Here is a 23,485-nt window from a genome sequence, read left to right as displayed (position 1 = left end):
CCAAACCAACAATGTAGCGCCTAATCTCTTCAGAGAGAGGAATCAGTTACACAGCAGTATGCACCCCTCAATGCTTTTCATTAGAGTCAGCGTGCTATTGAAACACTCGCTCCACCCACTATGACTCACACACAAACACACACACATACATGAGTGGGCACACACACACAAAACCCTCATGTGTAGCCACAGGCCTTACTCATACATGCACTAGATACAAGGTAGCCCCCCAACAACAGAGGGGTTGAAATAAGTGGGGCAGAGGGTGGTATGGGGGTGCAAGGCCTCAAAGCATTGGATTAGAGCTAATGTGCCCTCCCTGGGTTATAATCTCTTCAGAGGGGGACTTTGTTTGAGGGGCTTGAGGGCAGTAAGATAAGTATCTATTACAGAAACTCCCTCTTATCCCCCACCCAAACATCCCCGCTTCAAAAACGAAGCACAAAAACACTTGCCCCTGTTCCCCTCTGTGTTGTGTGATATCCAGGACCCAAAAGCAAGTGCTGCCCTTTTCTGCTAATCAGGAATTAAGGTTTAAAGCCGCATTGAGAGCTAGCAGGGCCCATATTTACTCCATCTGGAGCCCACAAAGTCAGGTAGTTAAAGAAAGATCAAAGGCGGCTTAAGAAACTCTGGTTATTCCAGAGAAAGAATGAAAAAGAAAAAGCGCTGTTTGGAGGACGGAGAAACTGGGGTCTGATTCCGTGGACGTGCAAAAGCTCATGACTGTAAAGAAAATGATCATCAAGTGCAGAAATTACAAGTGAACTTCATATAAAATACAATTTAATACTGAAAATACCTTTGCTGTGTAAATATTGTGCAAATAATGTAACGAAGGCTGGTTTCTTTAGATTTACAATTACACAGTTATCTTCCTTCACATCAAATGAAAAATGCTGAGCTATACAAAAAAAAAGCCCTTTCATCTAACTGGCAGAATCCACCAGAAAGTAGTTATTCACACTGTAGCAGCATCAACACTGACTGCAGGGGTGAAAATAACACTCAAATGTGTCGGGTTGTAACAGAGAATAAAGATAAAGATAAACAAAGATATTCTACTTAAACCTCAGCTTACTCTGTATAACTAGTCATAAATCATGACAGCTAATGGTACAAATCACTGCAGCTGTCACAACTTCACAACAACCATGTGCTAAATCTATACAGGGTTGACAAATAAGACAAATTGGCCTAAAGCACAACACAAACACGTGCGTGTAGTAACATTTGCAACAGTCATAAAAACAAAAAGATGAAAAATGTTCATGCAGCATTGCTTTGAATTTTCCTGAATCTAAAATATCTTTTTGGCTCAGATATAAAGAAATACCCGTCATTTAATTGTTCACTACAAATCACTAACACTGCACAAAGAGTCATGTGACTTAAAACTTAAATATTTACTCGTGGAAGACTTGCACAAGCGCAAAATCTACACTACACTACAAAGAGTTAATATTTGTTGTTGATTTATTTGTCTGTCAACGTTAACGTCTTGTATTTAAATTTGGTGTCATTCGCACTCAGACAAATAGACGAACTGACAATTGGGAAAAAAAAGAACAAATGCTTTCTGTGAAATGATAATGAATCCAAAGCTGAATGTCTTAACAAGTCCTTACTTAGCACTGCATAAGACTGTGTGTCTCTGGAGATGAATGTAAATCTGTCTTTTAGTGGCATCATTTTCATAAAATGGTTGTTTAAACCGGCCATTCCATACTAGTATGTATATTATACATGTAAATAAAAAAAGAAAAAAAAAAGCATTTAATTAATTCTTCTAACGCATGTCGCCAGAAACGTTAGGTTTATTTTGTTCCTTAGTTGAACTGAGGTTTTTTTTAGAGCAACACTGTACCAGGATTACACCTTAGGCTGAAACAGGCTTAAGCAAATAAACTTTTAACTCCTGCTTCAGTAATGTTTGCTAAAAAAAGAAAAAAAAATACAGTTCCCTGCAGTGATTTTACTGGATCTATAGATCATAACAAAATCTACAGTAACACCAGATTTACTGTCAGTTACTTTAAAAGGTGAGTTTAAAGACTTCCTGTGACCTGCGCTCACTAGAAACTGTGAAGGCAAACATGCGGATTTGAATTTAACTTTAAAGGCTTCAAGAAATACTTATATATTAATACCATTAATACATTTAAGAACATAGCACTTTCTACTCAGTTAAAGCTCCTGTGGTCATTTTTTGGATGAACTTTAGGGTAGGCTTTTTTTAAGGTATGGGCTTAGTTATGAAAGGTGCAGGTGAACCTCTTTGCGTAAAATACCATGAATAAAAATTGAACAGTATGACTGATTTACTTGTGAAACATCCATCCATCCATCATCTACCGCTCTATCCTTCACCGGAGGGTCGCGGGGGGAGCTGTGCCAATCTCAGCTGACATAGGGAGCGATAGGCGGGGTCACACCCTGGACAGCTCGCCAGGGTCACATAGAGACAAACAACCATTGACCCTCACTCTCACACCTACGGCCAATTTAGAGTGTCCAATTTACCTAATCCACACATTGCATGTTTTTGGACTGTGGGAGGAAGCCGGAGAGCCCGGGGGAAACCCACTTACATACAGGGAGAACAAGACTTCTTGCTTCTTGGTCTTCTTGCTGCAAAGGCAAGAGCGCTAACCACTACACCAGCCGTGTGGCCTACTGTGAAACAAATAAGAGAAATTCTTATTAACAGTATAAGTAGTAGTGTTTGTATGGGTGGCAGCCATCATGGCATCCTCTGTCAGGGTTGGTGAGTTTTCTCCAACTTTCTGTGTTGGAAATCCGACTCAGGAGGTCGTTCTTGTTGAAGGAACGCCTCGACAAGTCAACTGGAACAATGTTATACTTTCATGGTGGTGATGTTGAGGGTTTATATGATGTGTGTTAATGTGAAATTAAACCTTTAGAGAGTCAGAAATTGTCCATTTTCCCTCAGCGGGAGAATTTCCGGGGTCTGAACGGAGGAAGGACGAGCTGATGAGACGTCGTCCTCTCCTCCTCAATGGGAGCCAGATCCTCTGCCGAGCCCCACTTCTTCTTTGGCTGGAACAGGGACGCCAACTTCCTGTTCCTGTTCCGCTCCCTGGCCTGAGTGACTTGAAGCTCCGCTGCCACAACAAACGGGTATGAATTAATTAGGGAAATCTCATGATTACCACCTTAATCTATTGGATTAGGAAGATTTTGCCTGTGAACATGAACTCTTTTAGGGAAGCTGTTTTTTTATTGTTTTCAGTTTAGATAGAAAGGGTGAGAGACAAACTTTCAGACATGGCAGAAAATCTTTTGGAATAGTCTGACATTCTATGAAGAGCGATGATACACTTTCTTGTTTTCTCACCTAATTTAACTCTCTCTTATAATATTACTTATTTCTAAGGAATAATGCTTCTAGCCCCTGCACTGCCAGTGTTTACACATAAACGCTCCTTCCGCCAGGTTTTATAGCATTGCTTAAAAGAGCCCACGTTTAAATATATAAGTTAAAATATTATATTATATTATATTATAATGTTACGTTGTTTCTGTTCACGAAGGCCAAAAACCATAAAAGAAATCCCCAAACGTTATGCACTACAGCTTTTAAGGTGTGCAGAAAACACAACCATTGCAGAGGATGTCTTAACACTGAGGAATAAAATGAAAGAATAATGCAAAAGTAAAGAAATAAAATAAAAATAAAAAATTCAAATGAGGCACTCACGCAGCTCACACTCTTCCTCTGGAGCCTCTGGTTCTTTGATATTGAGATAATGGTTGGCAAGGTGGCCGCTGTAATCCCTCAAATTCTCTTTAGCACCTGATAGGAAAAAAGTAAAAGTAAAATAATTTTACATCAACAACCATGAAATCAGCATGAGACTTGTTTTGATTACTTATTAGGTCTTTCATGGGATTTGCTGCTGGTAATTACCCTGTAACCAACAGTCAGATTAAAAAAAACAAAGCACTTTGTACCGTATGACCCTATGAGCAGGTCAAGAATATGGCGGTGACCATGTAACGCTGCGATGTGAAGAGGCGTATAACCCTGAGGAGCAAAAACAACAGTAAGACAAAAAGAAATGTCTGTAATGACAATAAAATACAGTTACTCCTTATTGTTTGAAGTATTTAGTAAAAAACCTTCAATGTTTACTTTACTGACACATAAAGAACCGCAGAGTTTAAAGCTGACAGTTTTATTTTATGTTGCGTTCAGGGGCGTTACTGTGGCTGAAGTTCTGAAAGGCTTTAGTACCTACCCCCTTGAGTTTCCCACGACCAAAAGCAGCCAATGAAAACAGCATCGGGGGAAAAAAATAGACAAATTAGCAGAGGTTATGGAAACACCAGATAATGATAAAAACATAATTGCTTGGTAATTCACTGAAAATTGCATAGTTTTGGAGTTGTGCATGCTGACACATAGACACACTGTTTTGGGGAAACAATTAACGTGACATGACATGATTTATTAGCGGAGCCCCCGTCGTCCCACAACACGTGCTGCTGTGATACATTTGCACAGCTGGATCTTCACAGAGATCGTTTAAGGAGCATTACATCACCTACAGGGGGACACGACTGTAGAGAGCCGCGCTCTGTTGCACACCCATCACCACCACTCCATAAAAGCCTGGATACTCACATGCTGCAAGAGAGCAGAACAACATAATGTTAATTAGTGGACACTGTCCTTCAAGATTTGTCATAATCATATAGATCAAACCCTGAGTATGTCATCGGGATTATTTTAATTTCGGTTTCAGAATTCAGAAAACTATATTAGTTTCTATCTTGGCCTTATTATTATTATTATTATTATTATCTAATGGCTCTTTACATTATGATGTGAAGATAATTAATATAGTGATTTAGCTCTGGTTTACAAGACGAGCCGAGTTGAGGATAAAGATATTTACCAGGCAGACAAGATCCCACTTTTGCTGTAGGAAAACCAAACTAAAAATTAACTTCTAAGAGACCCAGTTATAACAAATAATAATAAATCTTAATCATAATGGTTTGTTTCCCTTATATCAAGTGATTTGTTTAATATTAAGTTGTCCCTGATCTCCTCTGCATCTGACAGGTTTCAGTTAACACAGGAAATATAAAGCAGCTACAAAAAAAATTAAAATGCAGAATATAATTAAAAAATGGCAATACATGTTTTCTTGCTCCACTTGAATGTGACCATTTATTTTAGAATCTGTAGGCTCTCAATGAAAGTTGGACTCTGGCACTTAACAATATGACTTTTTATCTGCATTGCACAAGTTTAATTTATTGCCATAAAACCGCATAAGTCAGTGACATGTGTTAAGTATCCTCACATCTAACCAATCAGATTATTTTTTACATAGGTTGTGTGCCCCTTTGAAACGTCTGTGTTATGATGAAAAACTCACTGATTTGGTGTTGACATCAGCACCGGCCTTAACCACCAGAGTGGCCATGTCCTCACTGCCATGTTTGGCAGCCCAGTGCAGAGCGGTCTGTGTGAAACAAAGAAAGAGTTATTCATAAAAAAAAAAGAGTCCGCTACAGACTTCTGTACTATTATCAGACAAGTTAATTTCTGGAGCATCATTACAAGTCGTCTAAGCCGCGCTGAGGGCAACTTCTCATTGGCTGCGCAAAGTCAGAGATCCAGCTGCGCACGGAGGGGAGTGAATGGATGGAGGGATGTGAGAAGGAGGGATGGAGAGATGGTTTCCTGCCATCTAACGGAGCCTAATTACAAAACAACACAGCACTGTGCCCACAGTTGGGGGCCCTGGCCGCCTGTCACCGCAGGGAAGATTGATGATGTTAGTGTGACCCGCAGAGGGGAGACCCACCCAGACATCACCGCACAACTGTCAGCACACGTCAAGGAGGGAAACAACCCCCCCCCCCCAACACACACACACACACCACTTTAGAGATACACGCACACGTGCTATTATACTCAAAGTGTACGCTGACGTTATAATAATAGACACATGTATGAAGCGGAGTCACATGCAAACCACATCCACCTGTCGGACTACAGCTGTGATCTTTTTTTCCCTTCACACTCTAAGCTGCATAATTATGTGTGTTATCTACAGGTGGAAGCGGAGCGTAAGTGCAGATGTTGTCTAAGTAACTACATACATCCACTCAGAGGCTCATGCTTCACACACAGCAGTACTTTTTTCACACATGTACAGTAAGTTTGGGGAATTTCATCAGGTTGTTTTGTTTTTTTTTTACATAATTTTTCGGTACTTTTTTGTTTTGAAGCTATGACGCTAATCGAAAAGAACAACAAGCTTGTCTAACAGCTGGTTGGAAAAAAAGATCTCTTGTATTCATGTAGGGCAGGACTATTCAATTACAAACTCAGTTGGGCCACATTTTGTTCCTGCAGCCAGTAAGCAGCAGGTGAGGACACATTTTAAAAGTACATTAAAAATTTGTTTAGTTTGGTCATACCTGTCCTTCCCACACTCAAAGTGTGTAAAAAAAAAAGTGCACAGTATTAGCTGTGACTATTTCAAATAAAAAATAAACGTGTTTTTGTCATCTCAGGTGCAGCTCAAAGTGCATGAAATCATACAGGAGCAATATTAGCATTGGTTTCTCTTTGAAATGAGACAAAAACATATGTCATATACGAACCGCGGACATCTCAAAGTGCCTTTAACGGAATACAAAAGAACTGTCAATGCTATCAGATCTATCAGACTACTGTAGGAATGTACGTAGGAATGTTTGAGGTGACAGTGAAAAGTGTCTCTCTGTTTTTTTTTTTCTCAGTGTTTCTGGTGGAATCACAGGCTGGGCCACTATGAAGTTGAAGTTTTTTTTTAACCATTTGTAAAGGCTGGACGCAGGGGAATAAGGATGCGATACAGTGCTGCATCTCCATGTCAGGCATCTGGAGGACTGATTGTGATCGATGCTGTCTGGCTGGAGTATCTCCATCTCCTTTGTCTGTCCCATGTCACACCTCAAGACAGATTGGCCAAAAAGGTCTTTGACAGACGGGCTGGCGGGTCTCCCTGTGGGCAGGAGTGATGGACGAGGCTGAACAGGATGCACCGTCTTCCCCTCTCTGCGCCTCTCGTTTCTGTTCCTACCTACCGGGGGTGACCCCCCACCTGTCTGATCACTCAGGGGTGACTGTGTCCCCGCCATGCTTCTCCCCAGTGAGGGAAGTGGTGGTTAAAGAGGGCTCCCTTCGACAGGAGACACAATGACCCGTGAGCCCGACACTGTCCTGGATATGGAGGAAGACAGAGAGGAGTGATGGGGTAATGATGTACTTACAAACTGTGTGGCAGAGGAAGTCCGTCACAGCAGGGATAGAGGTAGACGTCACGAGCAGGATGAGAAAGAAAAAAAAAAAAAGAGACTGAAACTGACACATCTTCTGGCGTACATGTGTCACTTTTAGGCAACTTCACATTTAAACCAGTGTTTGAAGTATAAAAAAAAACACCTGATCCCAACAAACATTTGGCGAGAACAGGAAACACTTAAGTCCTTCCCAGAATGAAGAGTAATCCCTTCAGTCCTGGCCAAACACCAAAAGACCTGAGAGCCAGGTACAGTATGTGGTTCACTTTGCTTCCTTCTTCTGTGCATGAAAATGCAGATCAGATATAAAAGCACTTGACTGCCTGTGTTTCCCAGGAGTCTCGTAACTTTCTTGATTGTAAGTTATCAGTGTACATGATCTGTGCAGTGGCATCCACCTCTGCTGCACAGGGAAAGGTTGAGGGCCGAAGGGAACATCAAAGAGGCCTGAAGGGGACTTAGCACCTTCCCATGGACACAACCAGCATTGTTCTACAATTAATCCCAGCCTGCTCTATTACTTTCAGATTATCTTTAAGTGGGTGAAGTCTTTGTGGAGCATTAAGACTCTTCTTAATCCCCACCACCACCCTCCATCTCCCTAAACTTCAATGGGGGCCGTGCTATCTTGTCCGGGTGGGGATGGCAGAGGCTTAGGGCTACTCTTAGAAGGTGGTCCACCACGGCCACAGGACAGTGTGAGAACTGTGACACAGGGGAGGGACAACAAACATGAGCTCAAATCTCTTAAGCGCACAGGGAGACAAATAAAAGGATTTGGGTTGTCAGGGGGGGCACAGGAGCTAAAAAGCTATCTTTCATAATCCTTTTGATAGTGGACCTTTTGAAATGCATGATCTGGATGTTTTAACACTGGGTTCTCAGAATACTATTAAAGGGGAAAAAAAAATCTCAGAGTGAGCTTGTGAAAGTTACACAAGCAAGCGGAGAGTCTGAGAGCGGAGGCATCAGCTGATGAATCGGGAATCAAAGAGCTGCACGTCGCTTTTTGTCGCGACAGAGGTGACCTCTACTTCAACAGTAAATGAACGGAACTCTTATGAATCTGTAAAGTGTCTTCACACACAAGTGACGGAACTTACCCCCTGAAAGAATGGACGTTCACGATCACAGCCAGAGAGGTCGGCATGAAAGACAGAGGAAATAATGGTATGAACGTCATCCTTCCAAATAAGATATGTACAAATACTGTAAATTTTTTCACTACTTACTGAGGTGAAGTCCTGGTTTGACAAACACCGCCGCAGAAAAGACAAGAACAAGAGCGATAAATTAACAGGACAACTATTTCATAATGAATTCAATCACTTATTTTGCATATGTGTGGGGAGATGTAAGTGTAACTTGAGTCATGACTGAAAGGACCTAGTCAGGAAGTGAGTGTCCATGTGCGTCATCATTTCTTAGTAAGTCATTAAAAAAAAAAAACACACACAACCTGAGATTTCGTTTGAAAAAGATTTTAGATTTGAAAAAAAAAAAAAAATGTGTCCGAAAGAGCAGAATGAGTCAGAAGTAATCTGATTAACACACCTGAAAACATAGATCACATGAACATTCCAGTACACTGACCATGCCATTCAAGGCACAACTGTTGCATTTTCAAATTTTAAAAGAAAACACAGCAGCGTGGACGAAGCCTCAGAATCTTGACGAGTCTAACGTAGTGCGGACGTGACTACAGGCATAAAAAATAAAACATATCAGTGTTGAAATAACCCACAGCAATGGTTGCATAAGCTCTGACATGTGGCTGTGGCTCACAGACAGAGAGCGGGGCGTCTTCTAACCAGAGCATGGGCAGTTTGATTCCCAGCTCCTTTAGCCTGCATGCTAAGGTGTTTTTGGACCAATGATGTCACTGTGCCAGCGTGCTTTGAAGTAGCACTGTAAAAATGTGCCTGGCCGTGAGTAGGTAGCGTACAGCTTGGACTGGTCATCTAGACCAGAAAAATATAGCTAATGACCTTTTACAATGTCAGGTCACATTCTGCTAATCAAAGTAGTTATAGCTGAAGTCTGTAACCATGCACAACATTGCGACAACAGAGACTGACGAGGATGGAAACTGCGCAGTGAGATGACAGTTTAGTTGACTGAATTGTTCCCAAGAACTTTACTAGAAGAGGAATTCAACTTAAAAGTCTGTTTGGTTTCAACCACAGCTGAGGAACAGCGGTGGTCAGGAAAACGACACATGGCACAGTTTTCCAACATTAAGTAACATCACCACAAAGTCCTGGTGTTCTTCATACTTACTGTGGCTGAAATGAACGAATAATGATGATTGGTGTTTTAAATAAAACAAAAAATGTGGATTTAACTGTGTGTTATTAAAATGTTGATCCTTACTACTTTGATTAAAAGGTCACGCTACCAAGAATAAGCCTCAGTACAAGCGTGACCTTTGTTTTGCAGGTCACAGCTGTCCCTCACACAGTTTCTAGAATAACTTAACCATTCAGCATCTTTAGTAAAGCCAAGCTGTGGTTTTCTGCTGCCGTTTTTCCACATTCTCACATGTTTTCAGAAGGGCAGATCAAAGGGCAACGTTACCTTCTTGTTCGCCAGCGATGGGTCCTGTCTGAGCAGCTGAGAGAGGTCAGGGACTCGAGCGCCCGCAGCAGAGTAGATCCACTCTTTTTCTATAGGATCCAGCTATACACAGAGAGGAGAGGGGCTCAGACTACACACACACACACAGAGAGGTTCACACATCTATTATTTTAAGGACACTGAACTGACTACCATTCATCTGGACAGCCTAAAGAAAGCATTATCCTTAAACTTAACCATTACCAGTTAATGCCTAAGCATAACCTGAACCTAATGCCAGTTAAAATCTTACCCAGCCTCATTAGGACCAGGTTGTGATCTCCAATTGGGGACACTCTTTTGTGTCCGATACGGTACCAAAAACTTGAGTATCGACCAATACCGTTACCGATATTAGTTATATATTATATATTAGTCCGATACAGTCATTTTAGACCATCTATGAACTATTTGTGCTGAGTCATTTCATAATAATTATTCTCAGCTAATTCTAAACAGCCCAAACATGACTCAGCTAAAATGCTTTTGCTGATTTTTATTTACATTTTTACAGTCTTTGCATAGTAAAGTATGCGATATATAGGACTTTTGGATTGTATTTTTATCTGTCCAATATACGATCCAGTTATTTTGACCAGTGTAGGTCCGATACCGATACCCATGCCTAGTCTCCATGAGGACTAATGGTCCTGACAGGGTCAGTGTTTATGCCAGAAAAGTTGATAGTGCTGATTCTGCAAATCTCTACTCTATTTTCTAAGGACAACAGTTGACACACTGTGGGAGATTGCACTGCTTTTGGTATTTCTTCATGTATTTTTACATATTTCTTTAAATATTTGTCTTCTGGAAAAGACACGAAAACACGACTCACAGCGACTACAGCGGAGCCCATGCTGCCCGTGCCCTCCTCGTCCTGCTCCGACTCGAACTGGAGGACAGAAGACAGACGATTACTCAGCGGGGACAAAAACACACAGCGTTAACTGTATCCGTCATAACGCTCACACAGCAGGATACGACATCACACACACTCACTCTCACACAATGGCCACACTGCTGTGATGTTTTCCAGCTGACGGGACACGACCAAAGGGTGTCAGACAGATAGGGAGGTAATGAGACAGCAAGGCTGAGGTGACAATTTCACACATAAGAGGTAATGAATAACAATCCAATTAACAATTAACCAAAAAACAACATGCCTACAGTCGGGCTTGGTGCTCTCCTAAGCATTTTAGTCTGACAGGGTCAAGAGGGAAACTCCAAAAATAATGAGCACAGCCGTCCAGCAGTGTCACTTAGGCTGATTTATGTTAGAGGGAAGGTGTTAGTTCTTCTCTCGCCTCTTGTGAGGAGAACAGAAAAGTGTTCTCAGATCACACATGAGACATGATGTGAAAACACTCCAGCCTTTTCATGTCTCTCTCACAAACTGTCACACATCAGCGGGCGGAACATGAAAACTACAGGGATATTATAATCCAGACTATTGCACGCTGACACATGTCCATTTTTTTTTTACCTCTGGTGGAGACCAAGTAAAACAAAGTCGGGCAAAAAGACTGAGAAGGAAAAATAACTCCTGCAACTAGCATCACAGTCATTGTGACTGCGTTGAGGGCTGTAGCTGTTATTTCTATATTTGAGTGATCCCTTCTCATATTACAGTTTTCCACAGCTAAAAGTCAAGCAATCTCCAAATACCCAGATGTACAAAAAAAGTAGAGCTGCAACTAACGATAATTTTCATAATCGATTAATCGGTCGATTATTTTCTCATTTAATCGATGAATTAATTGATGAATAAAATATCAGAAAACCATAAAAAATGTTGAGCGGTGTTTCGTCAAACCTGGAAATGATGATGTTCTCTAATGTCTTGTTTTGTCCACAAACCAAAATTATTCACTTTTAATGATTAATTTGTTATCCAGAGCAAAGAAATGAAGAAAATATTCATATTTAAGAAGCTTAAACAATCAGAAATCTTTTTTTAATCATGAAAAAAGCTTCAAACCAATTAATCGATTACAAAATAGTTGTCGAGTAATTTAGTAATCGATTAATTATCGATTCATCGATTAATCGATTCAGCTCTAAAAAAAAGACAAAGACTTTCTATTAACAAATGCCAGGCTTGAAAATGATAAATTAATTATTAAAATAAGTACTTTCCACTCGGTCTACACCTTCATTGGGTACTGTAAGTGGTAGAGTTAAATCAAGTTTACATTTAATAGTTAAATGTATCTTCCCCAAAATAATTATCCTTTATTTAACAGGGAAATATTCTACAGCCTGGTGATTAATAGTGTAACACTGATATAAATCAGCTAAGTAGCTTCTGTGATTTGAAACTAAATGTCAACACCGACTACAAAGTTTGATGGTGAAACTAATTCTCTAAACAAACACACTTGATGTCATTGTTGCGCTATAGTCTCACATTTCATCTGCCTGTTGTGAAGATTCACATATCTTCCTCTACAGTGATTATTATCTTTATAATGTGTTCCAACATGTTACTGCTTAACATAATAACACAGACCCCAATTTAAATACCTCCCCTTCTCCCCCAACTGGTCCTTCCCCCTCCCACTCAAATCCAAAGAACTGTAACAAATCCAGGTAATTTGCTTAGCACCACCTGGTGGCTAACAGAGGGAGCCACTGGAGCCTATGTACTGAACTGATCATCAGTTGCATTAATGTGAGAAGAGATTATTCAATTAGATTAATCTGGATGATATTTGACATTTGTTAATATATTTAATAATTGGACACTTATTACAAATAATGCATTTTTTGTTATCAGAAACTTCATACATGTTGCTAAGTCACTAAAACAATTTTTTTTGATTACCTGTTTCATGCATTTAATATTTACTTCATGCTTTATTTTGATTGAAAATATGAATGAATACATATTATTTCGGGTGGTTTTTTTCATGAAAAAAAGTTTCTCTAAATTATTAACCAAAAAGCAACAAACAAAACAAGAACAGTACACAATGACACTTAATTCCTCAAGAATTTTCCTGTGGCTGAAAATTTCCATAAACTCCCAACACACATAATTATGTTCTCTTACGTTTTCCTCTCTCTTTAGAAGAGAGGACCTTATTTGTAATTTCAAGGTACCAAGTCTTAATGATGATTCTAACAGCTATTCTCTGAAGTTTACTTGTAGGGTCTATTTCAATGTACAATGTTTTATTTCCCAATTTGGTCCAATACTACTTTTATTTTACTTATTTATGTCAAACCATTTTTTTTACTTTATCAACTCACTTTCTATGGTTTGTAATAATGAATGTATGTCCTCCCCAGAACAGTATACATTGTGTGGTCTGCAAATATGACCAAATTCAAAATATCAGAGAGTGAATAAATTTAATTTATATACATAAAAAAATGATTGTGGTCCCAAAACAAAACATACTGTACATAAGTAAACAACAGTCAGACCATTTATGTTGTTCAGTAACTATTTTAAGCATTTTTTTTAATTATTTGTTATCATTAAAGAGTGGATTTTATCAGATGAAGGGGGGAAAAGAAAATCATCTAAATATATCACAAAAAACTCACTTCCCTGATTCCTAAAAGTGATTGGTACTGCTATCAGCCATAGAAAATCTATTTTGGTCAACCGCTAATTAATAAACTGATTAATGAATTACTACTTTGTCTTTTTTACTTATTTTGCTTGAACAATTACTGATGGGATCAAATCATGATCAAATAAATTGGTAATTAAAGACACTCCAGTCTCCCTATTATAAAGTAAATCAGTGGACCAAGCTTTTATTTTAATATTAAATAGACATGTACTGAATAACACTTATGGTCTCTCCCCAATCTGCACTGCAGTGAACTAATGCATTTAAAATAATAATAAAAAAATAATAAATTCAAAATACCGAATATTTAACACATATTACAGGCTGTCTTTTGGATGAGAGAGTCCAGTTTTTGTGACAGGAATTAAATATAATTGGTCGACGCCAATCATAAAAAAATGGTCAAATCGGTCTACCTCTATTTTAAGATTTAAAAAAGTTCCATTGAGTCAAATGTGCATATATTATATGAACACACATTTGGTTGTAAGTGGTTGTAAGCAGCATTAACTGTATAAACAGAAACAGTGTTGTCACTATCTGCACAAAACCAGTATTTAAACACTTCCAAATCCTTGTCTAACTCATCGTTCCAGAAGTTGGTGCTGAAGAAACCTAGATGTACAGACACAACGTGCTTAAAAACCTTATCTCATCTGAATGTTTGCATCCTGAACATTTGTCTGTGGGTCAACAACCAGCGGCGGCGCCTTATCTGCTCTTTTCTTCCGACCACCAACTGAGTGTGGACACAGCATCATGTCCAGCAGAATCAAACATATTAATCTTTTAAAAAGTACTTCCAGCAGATTACTGTGCATTAAGCATATAGTCGTGTAGATAGTGTTGATTTTCACAGCAGTTGAGTGCTCCTGCAGTGTGCATTAGTTCCCGTTATACAAATTCTTAAGCCCTTTGACCTTCCCTTTCTTCTCAGAGCAGCAAACTTGAAATAAAAAAGCTTTTTTTTTCCCTCAGTGTAAATGTCTGTGCCACAGTGCCATCATTGATCGCTGAGTCATGCTATGAGAGAAGAGGCACCACAGTACGCCAACAAAGACCGACTTGTTCAGAGATAAATGTGTGTCAACATGGTGTGCTGTGGGTTTATGTATTCTAGAAAAAAAACACGAATAAACTGGTTTTATATATTCACCTCGGCATTGCTCTCAGTGTCTCCACACAACATGAGCTCGTCCTGTTGTTCCTTCTGAGGGGAAGAAGAGGCCGTGACGTTCGTTGCTTCCCACTGTGCAGTGGCTGCCGCTCTGGCCGAATTCGCGTGTTTCTGTCCATTCTCATCTGTGCCGTGATTTTTGGTGTCGCGTTCATGGAGCAGCTGCCGGTACTTCTTCTTCAGAACGAGGTACTTCTCACCCTGAGTCACAAGCAGGAAACAAGTCATGTCACAGTTAGGACTGAATGTGTTGGTTCATACTTTTGAGAGCAGTCCTGTGTGTCCTGTGAGTGCATGTATGAGACAGGCAACCCATGTGTTTCTTGTTGTACGGATAATAAAGTATCCTTGTGTCACATCAGGAGACAATGAGCTTGGTTTAGTATGAAGAGTAATATCAGATTGGAAGTCTGACTTTTCCAGGGCCCACGTCTGCTTACATTTATACAAAGAGAAATGGAAAAATAACAAATTGTACTTAAGGCCCCATTAAACCTCGGTTTGTTGTACTACATTTTAGTGCCTGTTTAAACACATCAAATGTGAGGAGCTGTTTGGTAGAAGCTTTATACGTGCAGAATTTCTCGAAATGCCAAAAGCATTACAATCACATGTTGTGTTCGTGTCAAAAGAGGGAGAATCTTTTTATCTGAAGTTCAAGAGCAGAACCACACCTCAATCATCTCCCTTCTGTCTACATATATATAGACTATAAATTCATTCAACGTGCAGGTTGCTAGAAAAGCCTCACATTTATCTCTGCTTCCCAGCATCCTCTCTTCGCTGACACCGAGTTGCCAGTTTCCCTTTTGCTTATCCCCCCTTCCCAGCATCCTTTCTCCATTGGCACAAGGATCCCGGTCTCTCTCCTCTCTATCCCTCCTCCTCAACAACCCTTCGTCTCCTCTAATGGCACCGGGTTGCCAGTTGTTCTCCCCAGCATCCTTCTCTTGCTCTCTCTCCCCACTTGTGCATTGGAGTTCTGCATAACCCAAGTAAACAACAACTGCACTAAGGTACATCGATCAATATCCCAGCCCTGAAATATGAACTCTGAAATCACCCGAACCCAGACTTTGTGGAACTTGTTGTGGGGTCATGAACGGTCAAGAAAATCCACCCTGATAATCTTCCCATCGTCACATTATCAACAAAGGTTGACACAATTCCCCCGACACTTATGCCCTTCATGCTTCCTCTCACGTGGCTGTCAGTCACCCATCTGTGCCCAACACGTCCCAGGTGGTCGTCAGAAACTTGGCTCCTCATGCAGAACTGAACCAGAGCACAATTCCACTATTTTCTGCCACAGTATTATAAACTTTCGCCCAATTCACAAGATCTGCTATGCGCAGGATTCTCTTCATCCTTAGGGTAACCTTTGGGGTTACCCACACCACAACTGATCAAGACCAGTTCGTTATTATCTTTTCTCAAATTAATATAAATAAAACATTTTACGTGCCGTCATTTCATGGTTGTGGTCCCTGCTCGTGAAAATGAGAAATTTATAATATAAAGTACAGTTGCCGTTCTTCCAGAGAAAACCAGTGCAAAAAAAGAAGTAAGACATTGTTGAACTCAGGTCATGATAGTCTAACGGTTTACTGTTGTGTTTCCTTTAGGGTATAAATAAATATCAATTCACATGGGAGCAAAGCTTCTTCCTCAAAAGGTAAAACTATTCCGATACTTACATTCTCTGACTTCACCACAGCGATCCGGTCAATGACGAGCTTGAATTCCTCTCTGTATTTAGCTGCAAGTGGAAAAAACATTTGATAAGTAAAATGTTTAATAACTCCCAGAATACAAGAATAGAAAGAAGTCATCCTAACCTTGAATGAATATAGATTTGACAGTATTGTATTACTGGCTGTATTGTAAATGCAGTGTGGTTTGTGAATGACTCAGCATGTATAATCTGTTTCCCAGTGTTTATTCTTCCTGTAAACGTTTTCTGATGTGCTGTACATATATGGACAAATATTAAAATTGATACTAATACTTCTAAGAAAGGATCATATCTGACATGTTTATTAACTCAGTTGTGGATTACAATGCGGCAGTAGGTTGGTAACAGTATCTTATATCACAAACTTGGCAGCCTGAGCTAAACGCAGCTCACATCTAAATAAAATAGTTGATCCTCAGTTATGAGCTAAAGTGAGAGGAATGAGGTTCTCCTCCATTATTGGCCCAGCAGATACAAACAGATCACAGCAAATCCCTGAAATCAAAAACCTCAGTCACGATTCACACAGTAACTCTTTCCTGTGGGAATCAAACAGACGTCAGCTGACGAGCTCAGTCGTCAGATAAAGTTATCTGTGTTTGTTTACACCAGGGAGCAGATATTCAGACGTTTTAGTTTCCGCGGGGGGGGGGGGGGGGGGGGGGGGGGCTCGAGCAGCCGGGTCATCTACACAAGCACAAATATTTTCCAGGTGATGGCATTCCATTCATGCCAACGTGCAGCTACGGACAATTGGAAGTGTTTCCCTTTCCTGATGTGGACGGAAAGCACATCTGTAGTCAAACAGTTAAACTGCTCGCGTTGACAACAACAGGAAACCCAAAGGAAGCCGCCACTTACATCTGTCTCAACAAAAGAATTCCTTGCTTAGCGCAGCAAGGAACATTCAATATGTGCTTGTTATTTATTAGCCAGCGATCTGCAAAAACAAGCAGCTTGCACAAAAACATGTGTAACAACTGTCAACCCCCCCCCCCACACACACACACACACACACACACACACACACACTCACACACACACACATCATGTATACTCATCATGCCCCAGTTCTCCTGCCTGTCCGATGAAAAAGTGAGCCCATTAGGAGGTCTACGTCCAGTCATGTGGACTTAATTATGATTAAAACTCGATCATCACAATTATGACACAAAAAGCTGCGGCGCAATGACAGACTTGAAGCACTTTTCTAATTGTGCGGGCTGTTGCTCTCTAAACCTCTGTTGTCACACGCCGGACACTGTATGCACTGTGTCCAAGGTCACTTTGGAACATCGAATCAAGAGGTCGAAATATGTTTGAGTGTCAAAGGTTAAGGTGCAGACTGCTGAGTGCAGTTCATTATTTCTTTTCTGGGCCACAAAAACAAATTTCATATCATAATTAGGGAATGAGACTTTACCGATTTTTGTGTCCGATACTGATATCACTACTGATACCGATATTAGTCCGATACAGTCATTTTAGACCATTTATGAACTACACATTTGTGCCGAGTCATTTCAAAGACTGAATTCTCCAACTGTGTAACAAATATTGCTCAACCAAAAAGAAGAAGAAACAAATTGCGCAAACATGACTCTAAAAATGCGAAATCTGTGCATAGTGAAGCATGAGACACACAGCATAGGATGTTTGGATTGTATCGGATTTTAAATTTTTCTCTGTCCGATATTATCATTATTAGTAATAGTAGTAGTATTTGTTGTTATTAGCTTTAGCATAAATACATGTGAATCCATCATTATTGGCCTCTAGAATAATAAAAAAGCCAGATTAATCAGAGAGCCAGATACACCAAAGTTTGATGTGTACTATAATCTGTGAAAACTGTAAGTAAAGGATTAGTCTTCACCTGAAAATGCTTCTTGCTAACACAGTCAAAGTCAGATTTTGTCACAACGAAATGCAAAACAACCCAAGTCTTGTTGCTGTGTGGCTTTAAAGGGCACACTCATGACCTCACTCTTATAACCACCTGTCATAGGAAATATGAGAAGATTCGGGCAGGATTACATAATCATCCGTGCAGATAGTGGGTGGAGAAGAAGAGCAGAGAGAGTCACACAGTAAACACAGATCCTGAGCGACCACAGTGAGAGTTACAGAACAACTCAGTGTGTAACATTTGTAACAGACATTTTACTGGCAAAAATGTAATAAACTACCTAAGAGTATCTTTGTATTGGTGTATATTCACTTAAAAAAAACAGTTTGGTTTTCCTAGCCTTATAAGGAATAAGGAATAAGACTTTGAAATGTACTGTACCTGAAAGGGCCTTTCTTTACAGAGGCCATCTTGTGCCATGTTGCTACAGCAGCCTGAATGGACAAACCAGCCAGAGCTTACTACACAAATGTACAATAATGACTTTCTTCCTGGAACCCAAAGGCCACTGTATTTCAAGGTCACACCTTGGAAAGGTGTAATAATCTATGGTCTCACTGCTAGATTAAACTAGACTTAAACTGGACCTTCAAAGTAGAAAACTGTATATTTTTCAGGGAGCTTGCACTCAAACTGCAGGGAGATGCCACTGCAGTAATGGCACCATGCCTACTTCCAAGGCCAGATTTGATTACTGCTGGTGGATTGTAATCAGATAGCGCCTGACCACTTGTCAGTTCAGGTGTAAATACACCTGAGGACGGATCATTATCTGATCTGCGAGACCACGTCAGGAGGTCATAGGAGAAGCATAGTGACCACATTAACCGAAGTGTAAATGCAACGAGTCTCTGATGCGTTTCTGCTCCACCCGCAACAACTAAGTGAGCGGAAATACATTGGAGGCTCCAAAAACGGCAACAAAACTATAAAGTCTCCCCCGCTTTTGGCAATTTTCCGCTTAGTGCGACTTCACTTACGACGAACACTGGTGTTGTTGATATGGCCGCGCACAGATGGGGAGGTGACGTAAGGGGAGGGATGACGTTGCTCGGATAGCAATCGGATCTAGACGTCGACACCGGAGACTCATGTTAATACCGGGTGTAAAAGGGGGGGGCCCTTGTGCTCGGGGCCCCACAAAGGCTTGGAGCAGCTCTGGTGTGAATGTGATTCATATGATGTGACAGATTGTGTGACTGGGCTGCTTCAGCTACAACAGGCCTGAGGCAGGAAATGACACAATTCCCTGCTGAAACTAAACTGTTGTTCACAGGAAAGAGGGGAGCATTTAATACAAACCAGATGTCTGCGGCACGACTGAGCGCAGACACACACACACACACACGAAGAGCGTTGTTGTGAAGCAACACTGTCAAACGGTTTGTGTAAATATTATAATCCAGTTATGAGTAAAACTGTGAGGACAGTCTTGTAAACACGAGGTCACTTGATATTTTAGCGCCATCCCACTGCACAACCCCAACACACTCACACACACACTCACTCTGATACACTCCCGTCCCGCGGAATCTATGACAATGACTCGCTACTTACCACGTAACTGCAGGTCAGTGTGGCCAATAAAAGGCTTAAATGTCTTCAGTATGTCTGCGTTTCTCACTCTGCCTGAATCCCCACCGGCGGAATAGAAATAATCCAGCAGCGCGTGCTCGCTCACATCACTCATCATCTCAGCTCAGTCAGTTTCTACCGTCTTTCTCCTCAACTGTGTGTATGTGTGTGTGTGTGTGTGTGTTTGTTTGAACGGATTCTTGGTGTAATCATTCTTGGCTAATTTGTTATAGAGGAGTCTGAACTTCACTCCACCCAGACTGAGCTGCGCCTCCGCCTCCTCCGCCTCCTCCGCCTGCGGTTGTTAACCCTTTAAGTGACAACGCTCAGCTCCAGCATCCGTCACTAAAGGACGAGAAGGATGTTTTCTTCAACACTTCACAGAGGCGTGCACAGACATTTGGAAGGCCAGGGGTGAAAATTAAAAGGGCACCTACTGCACACGAGTGGGACAGGCACCACAGTGACAGCTGCTGGGCTGTGAAACAGGGGAAGTTTATGGAATTAGATTTTACACTTTTCAGGAATCAAACAACACGTTTTTAAGAAGCAAAAAAATATATCGATTTAATCATTCAAAGATATTGTATTTTATTGTTTGAAATTACACTTTTTCTTCTTTGCACTCCCTCACTTGTTCATTGTGCGCCTTGGTTTGTTCTTTGTGCTGAGTTTTTTGTTGTGGGCGGGGCTTATGAAGCTGCCTGCTGATTGGCTGGAGTTTTGGAGCGACAGCTCAATAGAGTGGAAGTTGTCATGGGCTTGGAGTCGCTATCCGTCTGGAACTCGTTTTAGTTTTCCCCGTCAACATCTGACAAAATAATTGTAAATATCTAATGTTTGTCAGATTATAAACATTGGATACTTACAATCGGACGGGGAACGACTTCCAGACGGACAGCAACTCCAAGCCTGTGGCGACTTCTGTCGCTCAAACTCCAGCGGATAGTGAGGGAGCGCAAAGAACAAGTGTATTTTCAAACAATAAAATACATCATTTTTGAATGATTAAATCCATTGTTTTTGCTTCTAAAGTGTTGAAAATATTGACACATATCTAATTCCATAAAAGCTCATTTCAGTTTATTTTTACATTAATTGTGCAAACGTACATCTAGAACAAGGAAATGCAATAATTATAAAAAACTGAAAGGCTATAGTGTTTTTATTTACATATCACAATAACACACAACAACCAGCTATTATAGTCCTAGTTATAGCCTGATCATAGCGGGGTTAGGGTTAGACTTCTCTTGCAAAATCAGAAAAAAAGGCTCCGCTGTTGTGTATGTTTCTGCAATTGTAGCTCTAATCACAGTAGTGCAACCTCTTATCAAGAAACCTGGTCTAGACCCTGCAGTTCCTGCAAATTTCAGGCCCATCTCCAAACTGCCTTTTATCTCAAAAATCCTTGAGAAGCTAGTCCATGGTCAAGTAATGGCCTTTTTAGAGGAAAATAATATCCTTGAGGTTTTCCAGTCCGGTTTTAAATCACTGCACAGCACCGAATCAGCACTTTTAAGAGTTTTTAATGATATCTTTTTAGCTACTGACTCTGGTGACTGTGTAGTTCTTGTGCTTTTAGACTTAACTGCTGCATTTGATACAGTGGATCACGAGATCCTGATCTCACGTCTGGAGGAGCAGGTGGGCATCAGGGGCACAGCTTTGGAGTGGTTCAGGTCATACTTGGCTGATCGAACTTTCTGTGTCAGCCTCGGTGACTCGACATCCTCCTCGGCTCCTCTCACCTGCGGGGTCCCACAGGGCTCAGTTCTGGGCCCCCTTCTTTTCTCTCTATATCTGCTCCCACTTGGCTCCATTCTTAGAAAGTATGGCATCTCGTTCCATTGCTATGCAGATGACAGTCAAATCTACATGCCTATTAAAAAGAACGAAGTTAACTCCTTTAAAATTTTACTTCAGTGTCTTGATGACATAAAGGCCTGGATGACTCTGAACTTTTTAAGTTTTAATGACAAAAAGACTGAAGTGATGGTGTTTGGTGGCACCACTGGGACCCCCCAAGTAGATCTGGGCTGCCTGGCACTGCTTTTAAAACACACTACCACAAATCTGGGGGTTAAAATCGACTCTGATCTGAAGTTTGACAACCAGATCAGGTCTGTTGTTAAATCCAGCTTTTTTCAATTGAGGCAGCTGGCCAAAATAAAGCCAATTCTCTCGAGGCAACATTTTGAAATGGTAATTCACGCCTTTGTCACCACTCGGCTGGATTACTGCAATTCGCTTTATGTGGGGGTTAGTGCGTCCTCCGTTGCCCGTCTTCAGATGGTACAGAACGCTGCCGCACGTCTTTTAACTGGCACACGTAAATTTGAGCACATTTCCCCCATTTTAGCTTCACTCCACTGGCTGCCCATACATTTCAGGATCGATTTTAAAATGATTTTATTTGTTTTTAAATCCCTGAATGGTCTTGCCCCGCCCTACCTCTCTGAGCTTCTACATCCATACTCACCCGCTCGCTCTCTCAGGTCAGCTGATCAGCTGCTCCTGACTGTGCCTAAAACTAAGCGGAAGCTCAGAGGGGATCGTGCCTTCACTGTCGCAGCTCCAAAACTTTGGAACGATCTGCCACTGCGTATAAGACAGGCCTCGTCCTTGTCTGTTTTTAAATCCCTCCTTAAAACCCACCTTTTCTCTTTGGCCTTTGAAACCTCATGAGACGTTTGGTTTTTTATTTATTTTACATATTTTAATTTGAATAGAATTTATTGTTTTTTTCTTTTTTGTTTGTTTTTTATTGTATGGCTGCTAATTCTTATTGTGTTTTATGATTCTAATTTATTTTAAGATGTTTTATCTCATTTTGAACCTTTAATGTATAATGCCTTTTATTTATTCTGTACAGCACTTTGGTCCATTGTGGTTTGTTTAAAGTGCTTAACAAATAAAGTTGGATTGGATTGGATTGTATCAATTTGTGAACAAATATGGCCCTAAAGAGGTTACATATATACTTACAGATACATACTTTGTACATTGTCACTTGTGATATAAAATCACCGCGTCCACTTCTACGTTGACTCCCAGAGAAGCTGAGCTTCTATGGAAGTGACATTTTTGCTGCATTTGTCCAATCATCGTCATCAAATACAGTATGTCCTGAGTTGTACATACATTTCTTAGAGATTACCGACCCAACTGCAAACACACGTTGCCAACAGCCAATGAAAAAGAGTAGGTGGGACACAGGTAAATAGCACCAGAAGACGAAAGTAACTGTTGCTCCTGTAGAAACGGTCGCTCTTGCGAGAGTTTGATGATCTGCGTCTGTCATAAAAAAAATATTTTCCACTATACAGTTCCAGCACGACTTGGCGTGGCGCGGCTCAGCTCTACTCGGTTTGGTATCGTTTTCCTCAACGTACTAAAGAAGTACTATTGCTTATGGAAAAGAGAAAAACACAGAGTATGGTCGAGTCGTAGTGGAAAAACACCATTAGTGTGAACTCAAGTCTTTTCAAAATCTGTAACGGCTGTGAAAGTAGTGTGTCTCCAGATTTAAGTTTTCTCAGATGATTGGGCACCGT

At 40.6% G+C, this 23,485-nt stretch overlaps 1 protein-coding gene across 1 annotated transcript; it reads right to left on the bottom strand.

The window, feature by feature from the left end:
• Nucleotides 1-769: 769 nt before the first annotated feature.
• On the bottom strand, nt 770-20,134 carry LOC131468632 (ankyrin repeat domain-containing protein SOWAHA). The gene is made up of 10 exons (XM_058643117.1): nt 19,911-20,134; nt 16,407-16,468; nt 14,689-14,910; nt 10,781-10,837; nt 9,907-10,008; nt 8,433-8,573; nt 5,412-5,498; nt 3,976-4,048; nt 3,722-3,817; nt 770-3,125 (listed from the first exon to the last, which is right to left on the bottom strand). The coding sequence occupies exons 1-10, from the start codon at nt 20,044-20,046 to the stop codon at nt 2,950-2,952; spliced, it is 1,152 nt and encodes a 383-aa protein (XP_058499100.1). The 5' UTR covers nt 20,047-20,134; the 3' UTR covers nt 770-2,949.
• Between the last annotated feature and the right edge of the window lie 3,351 nt (nt 20,135-23,485).

This window comes from Solea solea, chromosome 11 (genome assembly GCF_958295425.1).
Source record: "Solea solea chromosome 11, fSolSol10.1, whole genome shotgun sequence".
NCBI classification, from domain to species: domain Eukaryota; kingdom Metazoa; phylum Chordata; class Actinopteri; order Pleuronectiformes; family Soleidae; genus Solea; species Solea solea.
The sequence above is the reverse complement of the archived record's forward strand: the minus strand, read 5'-3'. Positions and strand labels throughout refer to the sequence as shown.

Bases quoted from the DNA above. Each gene is read 5' to 3' on its own strand.
- LOC131468632 (XM_058643117.1), bottom strand. From the start codon at position 20,046: ATGATGAGTGATGTGAGCGAGCACGCGCTGCTGGATTATTTCTATTCC. The intron at 14,911-16,406 runs GTAAGTATCGGA...CTTGTGACTCAG, and splicing joins CTGTGGTGAAGTCAGAGAAT to GGTGAGAAGTACCTCGTTCT. The intron at 8,574-9,906 runs GTAACGTTGCCC...TTGTCAAACCAG, and splicing joins CATCGCTGGCGAACAAGAAG to GACTTCACCTCAGTAAGTAG.